Here is a 25350-nt window from a genome sequence, read left to right on the forward strand (position 1 = left end):
GGCGCATCCGTAACCCGAAAAAACGCAACCTGAAGCGTCTGTAACCTGAGGTATGACTGTATTTGACTATTGATTCAGAACCCTAAAATGTATTTGTGGTGATCACACAGGGTCCCTGGACGTTTGACGGTCTATTGATCCCTGTGCCACCACTGTGCTCGCTTCCCCGCTGCCACCAACCCGTTACTCTCGGGTACGCACTGAGTCCAGACAGTTCAAATTAAACCAAATAAGTTTATTTTATAAGCATTTACAAGTTTATGGTTTCTCAGATAATTTTCTTGTCAGTTTCTTAAACTTAGTTTCTTTACCGGCCTATATCTTGCTAATACCTTCTAACTGATTATCTCAACTGTTTCTCTGACTCCTCTTAACAGATTCTCTCATTCTCTCACATCAGACTAGCCCAACCCACAGACTTATCCTCCCTCTCTCTTCTCTAACTCCAGACTGACTTCTTAACAACTCGAACTTGAACTTGAACTCTTCCCCTTGGGTTCCTATAGGTTAGGCATTTTACAATTAGTTAACCCTCTCCTTATGAACCCAGTATGATGTCACACACCTAGGAGGGCAAACGCCACAGTATTTTATATAACTGACTTTTTATTTCTATTCTTTGTATATTGTATTGTTGTTTTATTGCTATGGCCGATGGCTGTTGCAAATAAAGATTTCATTCATTCTCTGCTCCTGCCTTTGGGCTTCACAGAAGCATCTTATGGACTAGATAGGTCTTTGGCCTGATCCAGCAGGGCTTTTCTCATGCTCTTGTATCATGGTAATATTTTTATTTTTAAAATATATTTGTTTCTACAAACAAAATGTGCATATTCCCAGGTAAGTGTGTTTAGCACCAGACTTGTAGCGCCAAAAATTCCTGGACCCGTGAAGGTGCTGTGATTTCAGGTCTTGTTTTTTTGTTTTTCAGTTTCTGTGCGTTTTTTCATAGTATTGTTTTATTTTCAAAAGGGTTGGCAAACTTTTTATTTTGTCGTAAGACATCAGGAATGTAGAAGCAGTTGCACAGCATGGAATAATAGATGTCTGCTAATTGCATACTTTTGCAACTGAAGTAATACCTAATTAGGGATTGTTTTCGATTTTTAAAGAAATCCTGCTCCTCTGCCAAAAAAAAAAAAGACTTCCAGGGCAACTTACAAATCACTAAAAAGAAAGTTTTTATCTCTTAATGACCTCAGACATACCATCTGAAAAACACAACACAAAATGAAAATGGTTTGCAGAATAGAGGAGAAAATAACCAAATACCCTTAGTTTTCACATGCTTTTTATCAGAAAAAATACAAAACGGAAAGGCACTGGTGAAAAGCAACAGTAATAATAGAATTGCAGAGTTGGAAAAGAACCACAAGGGTCATCTAGTCCAACCCCCTGCAATGCAGAAATATTTTGCCCAGCATGGGTCTCCTTGACAGATTAGGAGTCTCGTGCTCTACTGACTGAGCTACGTAAGTAGACAAACTGTTTGGCAGATTACACAGCTCTCAGAGAATCGACAGTCCAGGCATCTGTTGCTCCAGTTCTAGCATGCAGTTGAGGCTGAAGTTGCAACCACAGCGGTAGAGCTTGCGCAGCCTGCCCAAGCCCTGTACAATATAAGCCAGACTTGCGTCTCCCAGAGTCTCACAGCAGGTAATGTTCAAGGTTGAAAGGGGCAAGCACCCCCTTGACAGGTGCCCAATTCCCTCATCGGTGATATTGCAGTAGCTTATTTCAAGGATGTTCAAGCTCCTCATGCCCGACAGGAACAGAAGCCCCTCATCCCTGATCTTCTCACAGCAGCAAAGTTTCAGGTGGCGCAGGCAGGAGAGGCCCTGGGCCAGATACCGACAGGTGAGATTGGTGAGCCGCTCGCATTCCTCAAGGTCGAGCTCCTCCAGCTGCAGGCAGCCGCGGCTGGTGATGCCCGCAAGGTGCCCAATGCCCGCGTCGCTGATTCTCTGGCAGAAGCTCAGGTTGAGGCTCTTCAGCCTGCTCAGGAGCGACATGGACAGCAGAGCCCCATCCCCGATATTCCCACAGAAGCGGAGGCTGAGGTGGACCAGGCGGGGGAGGCCCTGGGTCACGTAGCGGACGGCATGATCGCTGAGCTGGCTGCAGCCCGCCAGGTCGAGTTCCTCCAACTCCAGGCAGCCGTCGGCAGTGATGCCCGCGAGGTGCCCAACGCCCACGTCGGTGATTCTCTGGCAGAAGCTGAGGTTGAGGGTTCTCAGCCTGGTCAGGCGCGACAGGGGCACCAAAGCCTCATCTCTGATGCCCCCACAGAAGCGGACGCTGAGGTAGCGCAGGCGGGGGAGGCCCTGGGCCACGTGGTGGAGGGCAACATCGCTGAGTCTGTCGCAGTTCTCCAGGCTGAGGCACTCCAGCTGCAGGCAGCCCCTTGCTGTGATGCCCGCCAAGTGCCCTATGCCCGCATTGGTGACCAGGTTGCAGTGGTCCAGGCTGAGCTTCTTCAGGTGCAGCAGCCTGTTGCTGAGGAGCAGGAGGCCCGCGTCACTCACATGCCTACACCCGAACAGCACCAGCTCCTCCAGGCCTTTCAGATGCTTGCCAATCTGCGCCAGGCTCCTCTTGGTGACGGATGGGCAGCCGGTCATGTTCAGCGCCCGCAAGGAGGGCAGCCCGGCCCGCAAAGCCCGGCACAGCTCACTGTAGGTTTCGGGGGTGCTGCTTGCGTGGCTGACGAAGCCCATGGTGACACAGGGCGTCATCACGATCCGCACCCGACGGATGCCCCAGGCTGCCATGTTGGCCAACATCGACGGGTCGTTGCGGAGATGGCACAGGGACACGGGGGCCTCCGAACGCCACCACAAGATCTGGTAGGAAGCGGCTTGCCAGTCGCGGCACACCTGCGACACCTGGACCTGATCCTCGTCGTCCAGGTACTCGAAGATCTTGATCAGCAGCTCCGGAGGCAGGAGAGAGATGGGAGGCGGCGGCGGCGGCTCCTGCTCGGAACCGCTGCTGCTGCCGCCGTCGTCCTCGGGAGGAGGCGCCTTTCGCTTCCTCCCGCCGGGACCCATTGCCTGCGGAGCCCGGCTGCAGACGAGCAAACTTCGCCTTGCGTCTGGTTAGCCGCCCGGCGCTGCTCGAGACTAGCCGCTTGCTGGACCCGTCCTACGCTACTTGTGCCTGAAGCCCAGCCCAGCCCAGCGATGGGGCGGGTGAAGCCAGAGCCCCCGCCCCTTCCAGGATCATTCTAAAGTCATGTCTTGCTTCCATGGGCGTAGCCAAGGAAACGGGGAGCAGGGGGCAGCTGCCCCCCCCAAATCAAGTAAATCAATAAAAGTACTTAACTGAGGTTCTGTCCCCCTAACATGAAACTTGCCTCCCCCATAAATCCTGGCTACGCCCATGCTTCCTCCCCCATAATCATAGGAGCCAGCTCCTAGGAGCCGAGGTCCCCCCCCCAATAAAATATTTGAGGGGGGCCGCCCCCCCAAAGTTGATAGGCGTTGCAATTCAAATAGGGTTTGCGTGTGCCGTGTCATGTGGTCGATTATGCGGTGTGGGCTTGCCTGCTTCCACTCCACCCTTTCCCCTCCAATATTTTATTCAAGTTGGCCCCTTTGCCCAACATGCTACCCTCCAGGTGCTGAACTACAATTCCCGCGAGCGGCGAGCTAGTCATCATGGGAGTTGCAGTTCAAAGCTTTCAGGGGGCGCCAGGTTGCCGAAGGCCGGCCTGGATTGACCCGGCTGCGCCCCTGCTGCTGCTTCGCAGAATTTGGGAGGGTTGAAGGTTTTTTTTTAATGAAAAAATACAATCAAGTGCTATTTCAGTTTTATGCAGTAAGTATGTCACAAACATACTTCCCAGTAGTGATGTATGGAAGTGAAAGCTGGACCATAAAGAAGGTTGATCGCCGAAGAATTGATGCTATTCAACTATGGAGACTCTTGAGAGTCCCATGGACTGCAAGAAGATCAAACCTGTCCATTCTGAAGGAAATCAGCCCTGAGTGCTCACTGGAAGGACAGATCCTGAAGCTGAGGCTCCAATACTTTGGCCACCTCATGAGAAGAGAAGACTCCCTGGAAAAGACCCTGATGTTGGGAAAGATGGAGGGCACAAGGAGAAGGGGACGACAGAGGACGAGATGGTTGGATAGTGTTCTCGAAGCTACCAGCATGAGTTTGACTAAACTGCGGGAGGCAGTGGAAGACAGAAGTGCCTGGCGTGCTCTGGTCCATGGGGTCACGAAGAGTCGGACACAACTAAAGAACAACAACATGTCGCAAACGCCGCAGCCAGAGTTTTTGCAAAGGTTTTGTGCTGCTTTCCGTGCAGGTCTCCTCTGGAGTAAGCCCCGCCCCCTGCCATAGACCTTATTCCCTAGCAAAGCGCGCCGCGCGACGGCTGCCTTCGCTTTCAAACCTTTGCCCCGTCATCTTAACTTTCGCTCCTCCCCCTTCTCCGGATTGGCTGTAGCTCCTCCCTCCTGTCGCCTCCACTTTCCTCGAGGAACACCGTTTTCCCCCTCCTGTCTCTTCCTGATTGGCTGAAGCTTCTCCACGCCCTCATTGGCTCGGAACTGGAGTTCCGAGGTGCTGTTTTTTTCATTGGACAGTTAACGAAAGGGGCGTGGTGATTACAGCTAACAGGACCCGGATGTTGCCGCGGAGGAGGGTCAGTTGCAGTTCCGGGTCTGCTGCGAGATGGATTTGGGGGCAGCGCAAGAGGGGAATCCGCCCCTGGAGCGGGAAGGGGTCCAGTTCCTTCAGCAGACAGGTGAGGGAGTCTCTGGGGGGAAAGGGGATTAGCATGTGGCTTTCTTGAGGCGGAGGGGCCAGGAAGCGGCCCTTGAAGAGCCTCCATTTTCAGGAATAGCCTACCTTAAAGCTGTCAGGTGCTGTCTGAGGACAAAGTAGAGGGCTCGTCGTTGTTTATCGGTGTTAAATCGCCTGCCTGTCGATCTGTAGAGGAGCAGCTGCGTTTTGTGGCACCTTTTCAAAAGGCAGGTGAATTTATAGGTCTTCTCAACGGCCTAATCTGTAGCTTTCAGTGGTAGAGCCTCTGCTTCGCGTGCAGAAGGTGCCCTCCATCTCCAAAGCAAGGTTGTGAGAGAATTCCTGTCTGAAATCCCAGCGCAGTGAACACAGGTCTGGATGGGCCAACAATGGTCTGACTTTTTGTAAGGCAGCTTCCGAAAGCCTATGTCGTGATAAATACAGTGGTACCTCAGGTTACATACGCTTCAGGTTACATACGCTTCAGGTTACAGACTCCACTAACCCAGAAATAGTGCCTCAGGTTAAGAACTTTGCTTCAGGATGAGAACAGAAATCATGCTCTGGTGGTGCGGCGGCAGCAGGAGGCCCCATTAGCTAAAGTGGTGCTTCAGGTTAAGAACAGTTTCAGGTTAAGAATGGACCTCTGGAACGAATTAAGTACTTAACCTGAGGTACCACTCTAAAAACAGGTTTGCTGGCTGGCTTGCTATAGTGTTCTAAGCACTCGGTGGAGGTTTGTAAAGGGTTACAATTGTATAGATATGATACAGGAGGGAAAAGGAATGGAGAAGGGGGAGGAAAGCAAGTGAATGCAGGTACAAGTAGAGCAGGCATCCCCAACCTTTGGCCCTCCAGATGTTTCGGACTACAATTCCCATCATCCCTGACCACTGGTCCTGTTAGCTAGGGATCCTGGGAGTTGTAGGCCAAAACATCTGGAGGGCCAAAGGTTGGGGATGCCTGAAGTAGAGCAATGCTAATTCCTAATCCTGTATGCGGGGGTGGGTTAGGATGTGGCAGAAGTCTCCATTGCACCTGCTGGAATCATGGGCAAGCAATATGGCAACCTCCAACATGGATGGTTCTGCTGTGCTAGCTTGGATGTAACGTTGCAAAAAGCACCAAAGTTGTTGCCACCGCCAGCACCTCCAAATGCAGCAATGCCTCCACCATCTCATTTATCCAAATCCTCACTCAGCCGTGAAGCTCACCTAGGGCCAGACAGTGCCTCTCAGCATAACCTGCTTCACAGGGTTGTTGTAGAGTTTAAATGAGGAGGGGGAGAACCATGTATGCCACCTCGATACATGCAGTATCAAGCAACCTGTAGGTTCTTCCGCCTCTTTTTTTTTATTTTTGGTGTACTAAGTATTTGTTTAGTTTATATCTTTGGTTAATGGGATTTTGCGTTCCCAGGAAATCTCCCATTCAGGCTCAGACGAGACCTAGACAAAAGTGCCACATCATGTACTATGTGTCACATGTACTGCGTAATATGGCATTGTACCTATGGCCTACTTTTCAGCCAAGGGTGGCTCTCAAAGTGACATGCAGCAATCTACAAATGGCACCTTACAGTGGCTACGATTTGTTATGTTTATGATTTATTTGCTTTGTTCATATTAAGGGCTGGAGCCAGCACTGGGCATGTGGCGTTCTGCTCATGCAGTGGGACTTCCCCTTCCTCTCCTCTCCCTGCATAGTTTCAAAATATGCTCCAGACATTCCACCATCTCTCTGGGGTAGATTTTGGGGTAGGGAGCAGGGGTTACAGAGGAGAGCAGGGGAAAGTTCCCTTGCACAAGTGGAAGTCTGCTGCGCTAGCAGAACAGAGCTTTGTATCATGCTTTGTATAGCTGTCTAAAATAAGTGACCAGTTTTATTATTTTCCCTGCCTCTCGGATGAGATTTTTGCCTTTAATCTGTTTGATAACTTGCAACTGCATTCAGGTGTTCTAGATCGCTCACATGATAAAGGAGAGCAGGCTAGATTCACCTCACCTTCTACACGTCAGAGAAAACTTTCAGCCTCCACGGGCCTTTTGTACTCATGAGGGAACGCTGTGCATTTTAGACTCCTGGTTTTCTAGCAAACTACCGTATTTTTTGCTCTATAAGACTCACTTTTTCCCTCCTAAAAAGTAAGGGGAAATGTGTGTGCGTCTTATGGAGCGAATGTAGGCTGCGCAGCTATCCCAGAAGCCAGAACAGCAAGAGGAATCGCTGCTCTCACTGCACAGCGATCCCTCTTGCTGTTCTGGCTTCTGGGATTCAGAATATTTATTTTCTTGTTTTCCTCCTCCAAAAACTAGGTGCGTCTTATGGTCTGGTGCGTCTTGTGGAGCGAAAAATACGGTAAATGTTTCTTGTGGGGGGAACATGCAGAGCAGGCTCCTCACTTCAGAAGCTATCTCTCCAGTTTGTGGATTAGGTGTGTGGAACTAGCATGCTTGTCATCCTCGTTCTAGACTAATTTCCAGCTGCTGTTTTTCTTTCTCCCCACCCCCCCTTTTTTTGAGTCCCAGTGAGTAGGGAGTTCATGGTTTTGTGTTTTTTGTGTTTATTAATGTTATGTTTTTGGGACGCGGGTGGCGCTGTGGGTAAAACCTCAGTGTCTAGGACTTGCTGATCGCAAGGTTGGTGGTTCGAATCCCCGCAGCGGGGTGAGCTCCCGTCGTTCGGTCCCAGCTCCTGCCCACCTAGCAGTTCGAAAGCACCCCTAAGTGCAAGTAGATAAATAGGTACCGCTTTATAGCGGGAAGGTAAACGGCGTTTCCATGTGCGGCGCTGGTGCTGGCTCGCCAGATGCCGCTTAGTCACGCTGGCCACGTGACCCGGAAGTGTCTCCGGACAGCGCTGGCTCCCGGCCTCTTGAGCGAGATGAGTGCGCAACCCTAGAGTCGGACACGACTGGCCCATACGGGCAGGAGTACCTTTACCTTTACCTTTTAATGTTATGTTATGACACTTTGTAGCCAAGATGTCTGGAATTCGTGTTTAAAAAGTAGGGTAAAAATGTTGAAAGCAAAATAATTTATTTCATTTATGAATTTGCTTCCTATGAAGCATTTCAAAGTGACTTCACAATACCGTAAAATTATATTCAAAACTATTGCATATCTAAAAATGGGGTGTATCCAATGTAGCACTAAGTGAAAGTCACTTAGCGTAGTTGTTCCACTGGTGAAACATTGTTGCAAAAAAGAATACAGGAGGAGATGACTGCTAAATACCGTATTTTTCGCTCTATAACACGCACCTGACCATAACACGCACGTAGTTTTTAGAGGAGGAAAACAAGAAAAAACTATTCTAAACAAAACAGTGGATGTATGATTTTTGTGGTTCATGCTGTGGCCACAGACGTGATCTGACGGTGAGTTTGGGGTAGCCCAATGCAAAAATCCTGAGGATCCATGTAGATCCATGCTTTGTAACCATGTTTTTGCGCCATTGCAGCCCCATGAAACAGTGGGTGCGTGTGTGTTTTTTGGTGCAGGCTGTAGCCATGGATATGCTATGTGATCTGATGGTGAACTTGGGGTGACCCAGTGCAAAAATCCTGAGGATCCATGTGGATCCATGCTTTGTAACCACGTTTTAACTGGGGAGGGAAGGAAAAGCATTCAAGGGACAAGGTCCCGCGTGGGGTGTGTGGAGAAGGATGCTGCTAATGATGCAGAAGAGGGGTTTAAGGGGAGAAGGAACACGCGTGGGGTGTGTGGAGAAGGATGCGGCTAATAATGCAGGAGAGGGGTTTAAGGGGAGAAGGAATACGCGTGGGGTGTGTGGAGAAGGATGCGGCTAATGATGCAGGCGAGGGGTCTATGGAGAGAAGGAACATGCATGGGGTGTGTGGAGAAGGATGCTGCTAATGATGCAGGAGAGGGGTTTAAGGGGAGAAGGAGCTCGCGTGGGGTGTGTGGAAAAGGAACTTTTCGGCGAGCTGAGCGGAGAGGGGGGCGGGAAAGAGCACGGTTGCTTTAAAGGAGCCAACCGGACAACAGCCACTTACAGCAGTGTAAGCAGCTCCTTTCCTCTCCCGCTTTGCTCCTTCTCTCCCTCTTTGCTGCTTTACGCAGCTAATGGTGAATCCCCTGCAACCCAAGTCCTGCTCAGCGGATCAGCTGAGATGCTGGGAGAATCGTAATTTCCCCCTCTCCCTCATCCCGTGCCCTCCTGTCCCCAGCAGCCTTTTTAAAAACTTTTTTACTGGTTTTCACTGCGCTCGTGGCTCAGAGCCCTCCTGTGCCCTGCCGTCCCTCTGCAGCCTCATTGCTCCATTTAGAGAGCACACAGACCTTTGCTAGCTGAGGCTGCAGCAGCTGTTGCTGGCTACGCGGCGCTTTTTCCGGCTCGCTATGGATCCCGTCTGTCCCTCCTCCCGTGTAAGCGGCTGCTGCCCGCTTTGCTGCCATGGCTCTCCTTCCCTCCCTCCTCCTCGGCTCCTCCCCCTCCTCCTGGCTGTAAAGCAAGCAAAGCTAGAGCCGTGCAAAGCCCTGCAAGCGGCTCCTGCTTTGCTTGACTGACGGCAGCCATGGCTCCGGTCGAGTGCATTCGCTCCGTAACACGCACAGGCATTTTCCCTTACTTTCTAGGAGCAAAAAAGTGCGTGTTTTGGAGCGAAAATTACGGTATGTTGCACAATAGCTTGTGCTGTCTGTTCTGCAGCATTAAAACTCACCTGTTCTCTAATACAAGAGGACCTGCACTACAGACAATGTTGGCTACAGCTCAGTTAAAACTAGTGCATGTATAAAAATCTTGACTTATAAGGCTTTTTTGGAAGAGGAAGCAGACACAAAAAAACTATAGAGATGTCGCTTTTCTAATATGTAACAAGAGAAAGCTCCAATGGGTAAGTACCACCACATAATGTGTTGAATAGACCTACTGATAAGATGGTATCTGCAAGTTGCCCTCTCCTGCAGAACGCAGTGATCAGTTGGGTATTGAATGTTTGAAGCAATCTTTAAGTTATACTGTGATTGAGTCAGTCAGGAATTTATTAAAGTCACCTGAGCAGGAGGCAAACTAGAAATTGCACAATGACACATGAGTGAATGCCTTGGCTGTTTCTGCTCAGGTGTGTGCCACCACCAACGCTCTGAACCAGATCTTGGTGGTGTGCAGGAGGCTGCAGGCAGAGCTGCCGACTCCTTTCCACCAACTGTATCTGTTCAAATTTTGAACGGGACACTTTGGGTTTTGGTCAAAATTGCAGCCTCAAATCAGTTATAAAAAAAGACCGCAGAGCTGACTTACTTCTGTGTAACAAAATTATTTGTCCCCTTGAGGAAGATGCTTGGAAGCTTCTCTAAAGAAGCTCAGGAAACTGTCTCATGAAAGAATATAGTAGGTGTTAATAATGATAGTTTGATTATTTAATACCCCGCCCATCTGGCTGGGTTTTTCCAGCCACTCAGGGCGGCTTACAGAATATATAAAACATAATAAAACTTCCCGATACAGGGAAGTTCTCTAACCCCCAGTAACTACAAAGAGTACACAAGAGACTGTGTGCCTCTTGAGTGGTTGCTGGACTTCACTTCCCATCCTTATCCAAAGGACATGCTGATGGGGACAGATGAAAGTCATTACGTTGGCTCCTGCTGCCCTTCAGCCAAGCCTAATTATTGTATCTGTTTGTGTTCTCTTCCAGTGGGCTCACTTTTTGCAGACTATGGGTGGTACATCCTCCTCAGCTCCGTTGCGATCTATTTGCTTATACAAAAGCTCTCACGAAGCTTTCGAGGCAAGAGGCAGCCCCGCTTGGATGCAGCAGCTGTTGGTTTGTATGGGATTGGGAGAGGATGTGTTGTCCTGCATTGCTTTTGCCATATATAGTGACTTACACACATGCCATAATACTTCACAGAGCTAATACTTCACACAGAGCGTGTGACACAGACGCAGGCCACAGTTTCTCCTTCATATGATATTCGTGAATGAGCTGGGATATAAGGGCTAAGGTATCCTGGACCCTGAACAGCTTGGATCCAGGGTGTCTTAAGGACCATTTGAATGAATGTCATCCCAGCTCATTCACTAAGACCATCCAGAGCAGCACTGTTAGTTGTTCCCATCACAGAGGCCTGATGGACCACAACGAGAAGGCAGGCATCTAGTGTGCCTGTTCTCCCCGACCTAACAGCTGATATGCAGGGTAGCACAGCATCTGTTTTCCTGTGTATCTTCCAGCCTCCAGCCAGCCCAAGAGCTTCAATTCTAGTTGTAGATATTTTTGGATACAGTATTATTGGTATGGATTTAAGAGAAAGCGGCAGAGAGGGTGTTTTAATGGTGTTTAAAGGGTGCTCCCCACTTTACACAATTTTGCTTATGCACATGGGGACCCGGAATGTAACCCCGGTGTAAAGTGGAGAGTTACCTGTATCTTCCCGGCACACCTGGGCCTGGGTGGGTGTTTTGCTCCTTCAGCCAGGTGATTCTTTGGAGGGTCCCCAAACCCTTTGGGGATTTTCTATAGGAAGGGGACCCAGGAGGTTTTCGAAAGTATGCAGAAGCAATGTCCCTGTTCTCTAGACAGCAGCCGGCATCTGGTCTCCCTCCAAGCTTTGTTAACAAAACAAACATCTGAAAGGGCCAGGAGTGACTTTGCAATTAGTGAATTGTAGATTTCAGTTTGACTATTCAGGTGAACCAGTCAAATAATGCAGAGGGGGTTAACTAATTATTTCTGAATGGTATTGCGGGAAAAGATAGCTAAGTTGGGATTGGCTTATATTGGAACGGTTGGATCAATCCATCAACCTCTGGTGGATGATTTAGAAGGATTGGGTCTGGCATCACTTTCACTGTGCATTTTGTGCCAGTATCCATACTCAGCAGATTTATATCTCAACACAGCTCCTGCCCTGGAATCGTCTTTGGGGTTGAAGGTACACACAGTAGGCAGTAAACACTCATGGACACCATAAAGATTCAGTCAGATGTAGAGGTTTACTTGACAGGTATAAAAGCATATTGGTGGCAAATATACACAGACATTCACCACTGCCGTGGTCAAGGCATGCTTAGAGCCCAGCAAGAGTCCAAGCCTCTCTGTCTTCTTCTCTCACCGCAAGACGCAAGCAAGAGACACAACAAATTCCACAGAACCATTGTTATCAGTACTTCTGCATGTACAAAGAGCAGTTCCCATGAAAAATGTCCTTGCACAGAGAAAATAATCTCAGCCTTACGTTGCTTCTTGAAACTTCTTCTCTGTTTCTGGAAAAAATGTTTCTCTCTCACACAGAAAGAGGATATCCAACAGGATGAAAGTAGCTAAAGCCTCTTTGGACTACTTTGTGATCTCAGCTTTTGATAACTCTTTTCTGTGCTTGGTTTAGAACCCGATGCTGTGGTGAGACGACAGGAAGCTCTGCTCGCAGCCCGTCTGCGCATGCAAGAAGAGTTGAACGAGCAAGCGGAAAAATTCAAAGAAAAACAGAAGAAGGTAATGCTGTTTGAGCCAGGTAGTCTTGTGTTTGACAGTCAAACCGATGTTTGGTAAAACTCTGCTGACTCATGGGCCTGCCAACTCCTTGCATTCCAGGGAAAATAAGCACCCTATGTTGAGTTGGCCTTTTGTGTACGCCTTCCCTCCTGCGGGGAAAAAGAACTGGTGAACCATTTGAGTGCAGTCTCTCGCTGCCCAGCCAAGCTTCCTTTGCCTGCCCAAGAATGAGTGATTTGGGTTATGTGGCCATGGCGAGAACTGCATGCAAAGGCAGTGGCACTGACTGCACCTGGCATGGTAGGGCAAATGCCATGGGCCCCAAGAAGTCCACTAGAGTGGACATCAGGTTTTGAAATTTAGGGGTGGGGGAGGAAATAATTGTAAGTGTCTGGTGCTGAAAGGAGAAACTCCAGGCAGGATCCCTGCAGTGGCCACCGTCTCTGTCCCTCTTCCTCTCTGCCCTGGTGCCTCTGGATCCCACCCTCGAATGTATGGATGCTACGTTGGGGGCCAAAGGCATTTGAGGAAAGTAGATGGTGGCTGGTGATGCTTTTCCTTTCAGGGCTAGGGGTGGGGGAAGTTGTGCTGGCCTTGATGAGTGCATCACTCGTGTGCCTGTGGCTGTTTTGAGGAGCCTGTCTCTCCAAATCATGCCCCAGAAAGCTTACTGGGCCTGGTGGCAACCATCCTGTATAACTCGCTCCCTACAAGAGCCCAGCTCTGAAAGGAGTAGCACTGCAGTGAATGGCACCATTTGTGCCTGCCCCTGCCTGCTCCTACTGCCCCCTTAGCATTTCTAAGCCTGCTCAAATGAAGGCAGGACAGTCTGGTTTTGCTCGGTACTTTTCCCCTGTAGCTGAGAGAAGGGACACTCTGCCACCAGACAGAGGCTCTTACTGGATTGAGAGTTCTCCTTTGAATGCAACAGCAGGGGAGTTCCCTGTGTCTTTAAAAGATGTTGACTGGTGTTTGTTTTATTTTTCTAAGGTGTATTATTTTGTAGACCTTGCATATTAGCTATTCAGCCTGTATCTAGGTAACGCCCTGTGAGGATACTTTCTGGAAAGCAAGCTTCACTGCCACGAAAGCAAAACACTGCATGGCTTCGTCAAACAACTCTGCACCCTCTTAGGTAGCAGATGTTGCAATTAAGCATTGCCTCTCTTGGACCTGGCTGCAGATTTTTCTGTTTCTGTCTGCCTAAACCAGGCTTGCACACCTTATGACCCAATCAGCTGTTTGTTGTGGCTTCCCAGGTCCCTTATTATCAAATCTCAGGCTTGCAGTCGAGAGAGGAGACTGATCCAAGGTCTGCCATGGCTGGCAAGCTGTGCTTGCTTTATTTAATAAGGTTTATATGCAGCATGATCAACTGAAAATAAAACTCTTAAGCACTTTGATAGTATAAAATATTAATAAGAATACAGTGATGCATCAACAGACATTAAAAACAAAGTGACAATATACATTTATAGAAATGTAGATCAAATCAATAGTATTTAAAAAACAAATATACATGATAAGATTTACATTTATTGAGTTGTTGTTGTTTAGTCATTTAGTCGTGTCCGACTTTTCGTGACCCCATGGACCAGAGCACGCCAGGCACTTCTGTCTTCCACTGCCTCCCGCAGTTTGGTCAAACTCCTGCTGGTAGCTTCGAGAACACTATCCAACCATCTTGTCCTCTGTCATCCCCTTCTCCTTGTGCCCTCCATCTTTCCCAACATCAGGGTCTTTTCCAGGGAGTCTTCTCTTCTCATGAGGTGGCCAAAGTATTGGAGCCTCAGCTTCAGGATCTGTCCTTCCAGTGAGCACTCAGGGCTGATTTCCTTAAGAATGGATAGGTTTGATCTTCTTGCAGTCCATGGGACTCTCAAGAGTCTCCTCCAGCACCATAATTCAAAAGCATCCATTCTTCGGCGATCAGCTTTCTTTATGGTCCAGCTTTCACTTCCATACATCACTACAGGGAAAACCATAGCTTTAACTATACGGACCTTTGTTGGCAAGGTGATGTCTCTACTTTTTAAGATGCTGTCTAGGTTTGTCATTGCTTTTCTCCCAAGAAGCAGGCGTCTTTTAATTTCATGGCTGCTGTCACCATCTGCAGTGATCATGGAGCCCAAGTAAAATCTCTCACTGCCTCCATTTCTTCCCCTTCTATTTGCCAGGAGGTGATGGGCCCAGTGGCCATGATCTTCGTTTTTTTGATATTGAGCTTCAGACCATATTTTGCACTCTCCTCTTTTACCCTCAATAAAAGGTTCTTTAATTCCTCCTCACTTTCTGCCATCAAGGTTGTGTCATCTGCATATCTGAGGTTGTTGATATTTCTTCCGGCAATCTTAATTCCGGCTAGGGATTCATCCAGCCCAGCCTTTCGCATGATGAATTCTGCATATAAGTTAAATAAGCAGGGAGACAATATACAGCCTTGTCGTACTCCTTTCTTTATTTCTCCTACTTTATTGAGTAGGATTGCTTAAATAAAAAAAGGTTGGGGTGTTTTTTAGCAGGAATGGAAAACAGTACAGTGAAGACACCGGCCTCCCTCTTATCAGTAGGCAGGAAGCTCCAGAGATTAGCTACTGCCACATTCCTTGCAACTGCAGAATGAATGTTACATGGCGCTGATAAAAGTGCCAATTCTGCAGATCAAAGCAGTTGAGTTGGCACATGCTAGATGCACATTCAGTTGGGTGGCTTGCCCAAGTTGGTGTAGGTCTGAACTACGTTTTGTTATCAGGCTTTTAAAATAATCTAAAATAAATCTGTTGTTGCTCCTTAGGCTGAAGAAGAGAAGAGAAGGCAGAAGATTGTCATGTGGGAAAGCATGCAGGAAGGCAAAAGTTATAAGGAGACCCTGAAACAGAATCAGGTTGGTTTGGTCTTTTGGGAAGGGAGGGACAAATATACAGTGGTACCTCAATTTTTCCAGACGTATTCCGTTCTGGAAGACTGTTCGATTTCCAAAACATTCGAAAGCCAAGGCTCAAATGGTGGTTTGCAAATTCAGTAGAGAAAATTGAAAATAAACTCAGTGGAAGCTGTCCAACATTTACTTCCGGGTTTTCAGCTTTCAAAAATCGAAATGTTCGACTTCCGAGACGTTCAAAAACCGAGGTACCACTGCATTCAAAATTGAGAATGAGCTAAAATTGCTGAATTAACTCTTCCTCTAAACAGCAGGAACCTGAGCCTGGAGCATCTGCAGCGGCTGCTGCCCCAAAGCCAAAACCCAACAGGAAACCTTTGCGAGGTGCTGGTAAGTTCCAAGTCTGTTTAACAGCAAACAAGGTTTTGGGTCTCACACTTAGTTCTGTCCTCTTGCCGGGCACTCCCCGTGACTGGTTCAACACAGCTGCATGCACCTTAATTGGGAAAATATCTGCTGATGGGGAGTCCCGCCTAGGCCTATGCCTTGCAGTGTTCACAACACATTGGAACAAGTTTTGCTTTGTCATAAGAAGAGCCCTACCAGATCAGACCATTGGGCATCTTGTCCAGCATCCTGTTCTCACAGTGATCCACTAGATGACCATAGGAAGCAGGGCCTGAGCAAACAGTGCTCTCTCCCCCACTTACGATTCTCTGCAACTGGTATTCGGAGGCAATGCTCAGCTTAATGGCCTAACTCAGCATCGACCAGTTTACTGTGCCCTGAATCAGCTTTACCAATGGGAATTGTTGTAGACCATAAGAACATAAACGCACTGCTGGATTTGACCAAAGGCTCAGATGCACATGTGAAGCCCAGATGCAGGACCTGAGTGCAATAACCTTCTCCCCTCTTGTGATTCTCAGCAAGCATTACTGCCTCCAGCCGTGGAGGTGGAGCATAGCCAGCATGACTAGGAGCCATTGATTGCTTTAATCTCCACAAACTTTTCTAATCCTCTTGTAAACCGTCCAAGTTGGAAACCATCACTACATTTTTGGGGAGCAAATTCAATTGTTTAACCATGCACCTTGTAAGGTACTTTCTTTTGTCTGTCCAGATTTCTAGTGCAGAGGGACTATTATTATTATTATTATTATTATTATTATTATTAATTTGTAGACTGACCTTCATCTCATCAACTCATTCCAGGACAGTTTCCAGCATAAAATACAATAAATTCAAGTGCATACCATTGATTAGAATTGATTAAAAATAACCAATCAATCAATTAATGAGAATACTAACTTAGCCTAAACATGGCTATGCTAGCATTCATATATGTATATACAGGCAAACCTAATTCTGTGTTACCAATTACTAAGTTGGAGGTCACCATTATATCCTTTTTTAAAAACAACAACAACCCCACAGTCCTCTTTTTATTGTTTAAATCAGATTACGAAGCAGCATATGCAAACATGAAAAGAAGCGTGTAATTTCAAGAACCATTCAAAGTGTTTGAGCCAGTGCCTCCTTGAGTTAATGGAGGATGGAAACCATGCTCTTTGGTTGCAGCATATTGAATAAACACGAACCAATTCATAGAGAATGTGTCTTCTGTAGTTTGATTACTTCTGGCCCGAATGTGATGGAGTAGTAGTTTCTCCATGAGGGACAGGCTCCAGCTTTGACCATGGCAGTGCTAAAAACAAGTCAGCTTCCAATGTTGTTCTTATAGTGAGTTTTGATGCAATTAGTAAAGAGGAGATCCCGTTTGGGATTTGGCAAAAGGTTTTGTCCCATTTTACTCACGATTTCTATGATCCAGTTCACACTAGCACTTTTAATTGGTTGATCTTGCTTAATAAGTAGGACGACATGTAGCAATAGCAGACTATCTTTAGGAGGTTTTCATATACCGTATTTTTCGCTCTATAGGATGCACTTTTTCTCCTTCAAAAATGAAGGGGAAATGTGTGTGTGTCCTATGGAGCGAAGACGCCATAGCCCCGCGACCCTCTCCCGGCAGGAGCCTCTACAGCCGCGCGTCACCTCTTCAGCCGGGAGAGATAGCGCGGGGCTAAAGAAGCCCCGCTTACTCTCTCCTGGCTGGATAGGTGACACGCGGCTATGGCAGGAGCCGCGTGCCACCTCGCCAGCTGGGAGAGTGCGTGCGGGGCTAAAGAAGCCATAGCCCCGCGACCCTCTCCCAGCTGGAGAAGTGACGCGTGACTATGGCAGCAGCCTCTCCACTGCGCCTTTCCGCTGCTCCCTGACCTGCTCTTTGGGGCTGGTGGTGGGCTTCCCCCCGCCAGCCCCAAAGAGCAGGTCGAAAGGAACCTGAAGCCTGGAGAGCGAGAGGGGTCGGTGGGCACTAACCCCTTTCGCTCTCCAGGCTTCCAAGGTAGCCGTCTGAACGCACCTTAAACGGCACCTTGTTTTAGAGCGGGAAAACAAGAGGGGAAAAATTCTCCCCCTCTCTGCGCAGCGCCTCCTGCCGCTTCGCTGAAGGGGCACTGGGCAGAGAGGGAGAGAATTTTTTTTTCTTGTTCTCCCCCCTCTAAAACAAGGTGCGTCCTATTGTCCGGTGCGTCCTATGGTGCCAAAAATACGGTACTCAGATTAAAACCAGCACACAGGGGGCGTTGTCCCAAATGTTAACCCATGCAGTAGGAGAGCTCACCTAAATCATGTTCCCAACAAGTCCTTAAACCATCTTAAGAGCTAGCCTTATTTGATTCCAAGATACAGTATATCCCGGATATTATCCCTTTGTCATGAGCATATATATTTTTGGCACTATTGAAAGTTACAAAGGGGAATAATGAGTGTTGACTTGACTCTCACTTCAGTCAGTGTAATAAAATGAAGTATTTTATAGGCCTGTAGCCTCAAGTGTTGCTATTTTGTCTGTAATTGCGCACCTGTCAATGGAACTGAATTCTCATAAAAATCACACATGATATCAAGGGAGACTTTTCCCCACCCCCTAAATTGTTGAAATCTATTGATATGGTACAAAAGTGAGTGGAACATAGTCGTGCTTTGGATCCCAAATGCCTTGGGACTCTTCTGTTTTGGCTCCCGAACGCCGCAAACCTGGAAGTGAGTGTTCCGGTTTGCGAACGTTCTTTGGAACCTGAATGTCCGACGGGGCTTCCAATTGGCTGCAGGAGCTTCCATTCGACTTCCGCAGCACCACTGTAATTGGTTTCAAAAGTGAGGTTGGAGCCGAATGTCTGCACCACATTTTCAAGTCAATCAAGAGACTGCGCTGTAACTCCCTTTTCATTTCCTTGAACAGACATGCTACAGTTTCTCTCTTGCTCTTCTCTTTCCCCAGGTTACAACCCCCTCTCTGGAGAAGGTGGTGGGACTTGCTCGTGGAGACCAGGGCGCCGCGGGCCATCCTCGGGTGGATGAGGCTAATTCTGCCGGTGCTGTCCATCGACACCGGCAGGCATTAACTTAACTCCACAACTGTGGCTGTCTGTGGGCTGCTTGGCACAGGGACTTTGGGTGGGGGGCTGTTTTTAGCACTGTAAGAGCATCAAATATGTGTGAATTGAAGGGTGGGATTCAGCTACTGAATCCTGTCTGCAGAAGCCTTGAGCAGGCACTTTAGTTTGCAAATTGGGGCATTCCTCCCTCTCTTCCCTCCTTGCGCCCCTTGGAATTGGCTAGGGGGATCAGGAGAACCGTAGGAACAGCGCATGTGGGGGGGGGGGGAGAGATCATTGCATCCGGGAAGCAGAAATGCTTGCGTTGAGTGGAGGAGCACAACATTGAATTTCCAAAGCATTTTAATGTAGCCAAGCTGCCCAAAATAAATGGTGAGCATTGACAAAAAGTGATGCTCGCAGGACGGGGACGGACAGTTCCTTTCCTTTCCGAGAGGCCTGGTGGCCATGGCTTTGCACTTTAGTCTGGATGATGGGCTTTTATTTTGAGACGCCTTTTCTGTGAAAGGGGGGTGTTGCCCATTCTGCCTTGCAAGAGGGCTTGTGACTTAACCTTCTGCTGAGAGTGGTTTGGACTCCGCTGGAGAAAAGCCTGTTTTAAAGGGCAGCGTGTGCTACCCCCGCCCCCTCTTCAAAAGTGAGCTTCAGGCATCAAAACTGGAATTTTCTCAAAGTAGCGGAACAAACTGACACTGGGGAAGTGTGCTGGCAGGTCAGTGCAAGTAATGGTGAGGTAGAATGACGCTGCTTTGGGTGTTAGGACCAGGTGGGTTTCCTGCTGGCTTTTCCACCCAAACTTCCTGCTGGCAAGGTGGTCAGATAGCATGATTGATGGATTTGTTTTGAGCTTGGCTCTGAGCATCACTGGGGAACCTGAGGCTTTCAGGATGTTACTGCCATGACTCAACCCCCATCAGCCCCCAGCAAAACACCACACATACAAATCTTAACATACAGTCAAAGACCTCATAAAGGCTCGTTAAAAAAAGAAAATCACACAACTTTTAACATATGCCAGATTAGAATATATGGTACTTATATAGACCAAGGATAGGAACAAACCATGAATGAAAGTTTGCAGTTTAAAAGAGATTCAGCAACAGTTTCTATTATTATTCCAGTAACGGGGCCGAATACAATTTGAATATCATTCCTGGGTATTTTTAATAGGATGAGAGTAAATAATCTATTATGATCATCTCTGTCAAAGTTGCATACAAAAGCCCCAAGCATGTGTTAATGTTTCTGTTGCTCCATCTCTCCTATGTAAACGAGGAAAGTATTGTGTGAGAAACACATGAAACCAGCCTTCCCAATCCTGGTGCACTCCAGGTTTTCTGACTCCAACTCCCATTCAGCCCCAGCCATCACAGCAAATTGTCAGGCTGATGGGAGATGTAGTCCAGTAACATCCAGAGGTCCACAGGTTCCCCAGCCCTGCCTTTGGGAGTTTTCAACGTCCACAGTTATGGATGCGAATGTCCCTGTACCAAGCAGTCTTGAATGATGCAGTCCTTATAAATGGTGAACGTACCACTGATGGCTGCTGAAACTAGACCGCAAGTGGAGAGTTTTTGCCATTTCCTCTTTTTATGTTCTCAGCTTTGTATGACATATATATATATATATATATATATATATATATATATATATATATACTGTAAATAACATTACAGCAATTTCTATAGCTTTTTTTCTATAAGTATGTATTCTAGCTTAATAGATGTGTCTCAAGCAAGTAAATTGTTTGTGTGTGGCTTGTTCTGAAGATCTTCCTTCCCCGCCCCTCCCTCCCCGCTCAAAATATTGTTAATTAATAAATATTATTTATATAGTGCTAGCAGTGTACAGGAGTCTTTACAGAGAAGCATAAGGGAGGGGAGGAAACATACCCAGAACAAAGCAGGTCTTGCTAAGGGAGCTTAGCTTGCAACCTAAAATTTTGCTGGAGAGGAGGATATTATCTGCATATGTTTGAAATACTTTGGACTCCTTCTTTGACAAAAAGGAGAAATAAAAGAGGCTTGCAAGCAGTGCAGAAATAAAGACTACCATGTAAATAAAACAATTGGAAACGAAACACGAAGCTAGGGCTGTGGTCCTTGTACATGGGGAAAAGCGAATATGGTGCTCTCTTGATGTTGGCTGGATTACTAACTCCTATCAGCCCTAACCATTGGCCTTGAAAGCCAGGGTTGGTGGGTCTTGGAGTCCACAACTTGAGGAGGAAATCATGTTGGCTACTCCTGCTGTACACACTTAACTTGGGAGTAAGCCCCATTGAGTGTTTGCATCAGCTAGGATTGCCCCGTTAAGTACAGCAGACTAACACAAGTCGTGGGAAGAACTCACGAGAAACTATCTTCAGCAGCAGTCCCCAAGTCTGCCACGGATGTGATCCTCTCAAAAGCAAGTTACATTCATCTCAAGGGAACTTATTCAGAGAATCATAGAACTGTGGTGTCAGAAAAGACACCAGGGGTCACCTAGTCCTTGCCCGCTGCAATGCAGAAATTGCAAGTAAAGAATCCCTCATCGATGGCCATTCAACCTCTGTTTAAAATCTTCCAATGAAGGAGAGTCCTCCACCTTCCAAGGTCATCCATTCTGCTGTCAAACAGCTCTTCCCAACAGAAAGCCCTGCCTAATATTTACTCTGAATCTCCTCCTTAGTAATTTGAATCCCATCGGTTTGGGTGCTAACCTCTGAAGCTGCAGAAAGGTGAGTAGAGGATCGCAGCCCTGCTGTGGCTGTGCAGGCTAACACAAATCTCCGTGGGTGAAAACGGTTGCAAAAGGCTCTTGCTGCTTATCGAAAAACGTTTCTCAGGCTGAAACTCCTTCCTGGAAGGCGGATTTAATTAACATGGAAAGATTTTTATCCTGCACTTAACTGCTCTGCAAAGGAGCCTTAATTTATTAAAGTTAGGGCCCAGGTGACATGTTTTTTTAATCTTCAACACCTCCCTTTCCATGGAGGTGCAGATTGCAGCTATAACAAAGGCGGCATTTTTTCATCTCCGCCAAGCTAAGCAGTTGGCTCCTTATCTCTCTCGCCCTGACCTAGCCACTGTGATCCACGCGATGGTCACCTCCAGACTGGATTATTGTAACTCGCTCTACGTGGGGCTGCCCTTGAGATTGACCCAGAAACTCCAGCGGGTGCAGAATGCCACGGCGAAACTCCTTACGGGGTCCTCGCCATGGGATCACATTCACCCAGTGCTGTACCAGCTGCACTGGCTCCCGGTGGATTACAGGATCAGGTTTGAGGTGCTGGTTTTAACCTTTAAAGCCCTATACCTACGGGACCGCCTCTCCTGGTATGTCCCACAGAGGAGCTTACGTTCTTCAAATAAAAACATTTTGGAGGTCCCAGGCCACAGAGAGGTTAGGCTGGCCTCAACCAGAGCCAGGGCTTTTTTGGCTGTGGCCCCGATCTGGTGGAACGCTCTACCACAAGAGACTAGGGCCCTGCAGGACTTGACATCTTTCCGCAGGGCCTGCAAGACAGAGCTGTTCCACCAGGCCTTTGGCCAAGGCTCAGTCTGACCCCCTCCTTTGGCGATCCTCGTAGAACTCTGGCCCAATGGTTGCCATTTGATTTAGAATTGATTTTAGAATACTGATTTTAGAATGCTGTGTTATTTTTATTGCTGTTAGCCGCTCTGAGCCCAGCTTCTGCTGGGGAGGGTGGGATATAAATAAATTATTATTATTATTATTATTATTATTATTATTATTATTATTAACACAGGAAGGATTTTTTTTGTGGGATCCTTTTTTATGCCAAGTTATGTATGCCAACTTTTACTCAGGCCATGATCTACAAAAATAAACCAGAGAAAAAGTTTTTGATTTGGTTTAACCCCCAGTTACACCAATGGTGAGAGCACACTGGATGCAAAGTTAGCAGGAGTGCGTACACAGCCCAAATGTACGTACACAGCCCAAATTGAAAAGATTGGGCAAGTCAGCTTAAAGCAGTGGTGGCCAAACCTGGCCCTCCAGCTGTTTTGGGACTACAACTCCCATCATCCCTAGCTCACAGGACCAGTGGTCAGGAATGATGGGAATTGTAGTCCTAAAACAGCTGGAGGGCCAAGTTTGGCCATCACTGGCTTAAAGGTTTCAGCTGAGCACTTGATTGTCCATGGGTCAGTGGTTCCTCCCTTGAGTTGTAGTCAAAAATCAAGAATGCACTGGATGGTGTGATCCTGTTAGAATCACATGGCTGGCAGATGAACAGCATAAGGGTTGAGAGCTGCACTTCCAGGTCCTCTTTAAAAAGCCTGAATTGAGCAACGGTGTGTGAAATGTTGGCCCAGCGCTGTGCAGCTGGAGGGATATTTCCCCTCAAGACTTTGCGAAAGCAAATCACTCCTAGATTTTGGAATGGGAATGGAAAATCTTAGCAGCGCCCAGAGAGGGATCGAGAAGCTGAACAATGAGTAAGGCAAAGTGGGACAAGCTCTGCGCCAGCTTCAGTAAAGCATAAAGTTACTGCTCACCGCAGCCAAGCTGTGGGCTTGCCCTTACTGTAACTGGCTTTATGGAGAGGGGTGCAGCTCAGTGGTAGAGCATCTGCTTTGTATGCAGAAGGTCTTGGGTTCAATTCCTGGCAGCTCCTAAGAGGGATGTCCCCTGGAATGCTGCTGTGTAGATTGTACTGAGCTACATGGATGGCCTCAGGATAAGCCAGGGCACACGAACCAGCTTCTTGGGGCACCTCTGCATTGGCAGGTTTCGGCTTTAGTTGACAGACCCTTGCCAAACCCAAGCACCAGTCCAGCACCTGCACAGCCTCACCTGACTCAGACAATACAGTGGTACCTCAGGTTAAGTACTTAATTCGTTCCGGAGGTCCGTTCTTAACCTGAAACTGTTCTTAACCTGAAGCACCACTTTAGCTAATGGGGCTGCCGGAGCACAATTTCTGTTCTCATCCTGAAGCAAAGTTCTTAACCTGAAGCACTTTTTCTGGGTTAGTGGAATCTGTAACCTGTAATCCGAGGTACCACTGTAGAGAGAAATAGCCCAAAAAACAGCACCATCTGTGCCAAGGGGGGAGGTAACAGTAGGCTTGCGGGGACGGGGGGCGGGGGGGAGCCAAGTTTTGCAGAAGTACATGTGTGTGTTTTCTTTTGGGTGGGGTTGTGGTGGAGGTGACCCAAAGCAGCTCAATGCTGATGGTGGAAGTCTGGTGGTGTGTGTGTGTGTGTGTGTGTGTGTGTGTGTGTGTAGAATTGGACGGAATGGAACATCCTGAAAGAGGGTATGGTTCATGGGCTGACCAGATGCACTCTAACACTGCAACATTTTGTTGAACGTGCCACTTCTGGTTCTGCATTTGGATTATCTCTCTGGGATTCCTGAGGATTCAATGGGTCCATTGCCCCTGGACCTCTGCCCTTGCCACACCCCTCACTAGCCCTGCTTCACACGCCCAGCTGTTTTTCATAGAATTGTAGAGTTGAAAGGAACCCAAGGGTCATCAACCCCCTGCAATGTCTGGCTGGAATGTGTCCCCGAACACGGATCGTGCTTCTTGATTGTTGGGATGGAGGATCAGGAGGGCTCTGTAAGCGTCCGTGGAGAAACTAGCCTACTGTACAAAGGTAAAATTTGCTTCTGTCGCTCTTCTCACTTTTCCTTCTGGCCCCCTCCCATGGCTGGAAGGTTGCAAATGTGGCTCTCTGGCTGAATGAAGGTTGTCCACTTCTGGCTTAAAGCAATAAAGCACACATGCACTCTGGGATGGGCTGACTTCAGATATAGAGCAGCAACACACACCATCCCCAGGTATCAGAAGTCACTGATTAAGCTTATCTCTCTTGTCTCAAAAAGAGAAACGTCTGTGGCCTTCGCTCTCGGCTCGCATGTGCCTTGCTGTGTTTCACCCTCTGGAGGGCAGCATCGGTCTGGATTTTGAATGAGCCTCTCTACACATCTCCACAATGGCTCATCCAACGATCCGATTAATATTTGCCTGTCAAGATGAAGTAGGGATGGTTTTAAACATCTGGCACAGAGGTCTGGAAATCTGCAAGGAGCCAGGGGGTGTCTGTGCTGCCCAGGGAGAGAGAAAAAAAGAGTTGTTGGAAATAATTGTAACCCAGGCAAATGCTCCTGCTTGCCCAGTTTAGTTTTTCCACGATGACTCTGTTACCTTGAATATGTAAATGGGTGTATTCCCCACACACACCCTGATTGAGTGGTTCTGATGGGCTGGTTAGGGTGCCCACTTGACAAAAGGAACACACTTTAAGCCCCAAGTATTAAAATTTCCTTCAGTAAATGGAAGTTGTCCCCTGCAGTTAATCACCTAGAGGTTTAATTGATTCATCTACTTAAAACTGTCTATGAGAAGTTGTGTAATTAAAATTGCTTATTGACTAGAAATAAGCTTAAGTGTGTGCATGTGTGTGTGCACGTGTCTATCTCACGGTGAAAAACGCCTTTCTCTGTGTCATTGCTTCTTATGAACCACTTTATATCAAGCCATGCACTTGGTCCATCTAACCCAGGCCACATTCACTCCACCCATTTAAAACACTATGATGCCACCTTAAACAGCCATGGCTTCCCCTAAAGAATTCTGGGAAGTTGTGAGGAAACCGTTATTCCTCCTCACATAACTACAATTCCCAGAGTGGTTTAGCAATCCCTCTTCCCAGGAAACAGAACTGTAGCTCTGTGAGGGGAATCGGTGCCTCTCAGCAACTCCCAGCACCCTTAACAAACTACACTTGCCAGGAACCTTCCCAGCGGCAGCTGCC

At 47.7% G+C, this 25350-nt stretch overlaps 2 protein-coding genes across 4 annotated transcripts; one reads left to right on the forward strand and one right to left on the reverse strand.

The window, feature by feature from the left end:
- Nucleotides 1-220: 220 nt before the first annotated feature.
- On the reverse strand, nt 221-3354 carry LOC128401868 (F-box/LRR-repeat protein 14-like). Its single transcript, XM_053365417.1, has one exon. The coding sequence runs from the start codon at nt 3048-3050 to the stop codon at nt 1509-1511; it is 1542 nt and encodes a 513-aa protein (XP_053221392.1). The 5' UTR covers nt 3051-3354; the 3' UTR covers nt 221-1508.
- A 1274-nt stretch (nt 3355-4628) lies between these two features.
- Nucleotides 4629-18832, forward strand: SELENOS (selenoprotein S). Of its 3 annotated transcripts, none has more exons than XM_053365420.1 (6): nt 4629-4759; nt 10424-10552; nt 12117-12223; nt 15018-15107; nt 15419-15494; nt 18454-18832. In XM_053365420.1, the coding sequence occupies exons 1-6, from the start codon at nt 4687-4689 to the stop codon at nt 18531-18533; spliced, it is 555 nt and encodes a 184-aa protein (XP_053221395.1). In that variant the 5' UTR covers nt 4629-4686; the 3' UTR covers nt 18534-18832. The 3 variants fall into 3 exon arrangements, with proteins under 3 accessions (XP_053221395.1, XP_053221394.1, XP_053221396.1); XM_053365419.1 differs by having other exon boundaries at nt 4631-4759; nt 15416-15494; XM_053365421.1 differs by lacking the exon at nt 18454-18832 and adding an exon at nt 16290-16312 and having other exon boundaries at nt 4631-4759; nt 15416-15494.
- The last annotated feature ends 6518 nt before the right edge of the window (nt 18833-25350 follow it).

The sequence above is a fragment of the Podarcis raffonei genome, chromosome 14, assembly GCF_027172205.1.
Source record: "Podarcis raffonei isolate rPodRaf1 chromosome 14, rPodRaf1.pri, whole genome shotgun sequence".
Lineage (NCBI taxonomy): Eukaryota > Metazoa > Chordata > Lepidosauria > Squamata > Lacertidae > Podarcis > Podarcis raffonei.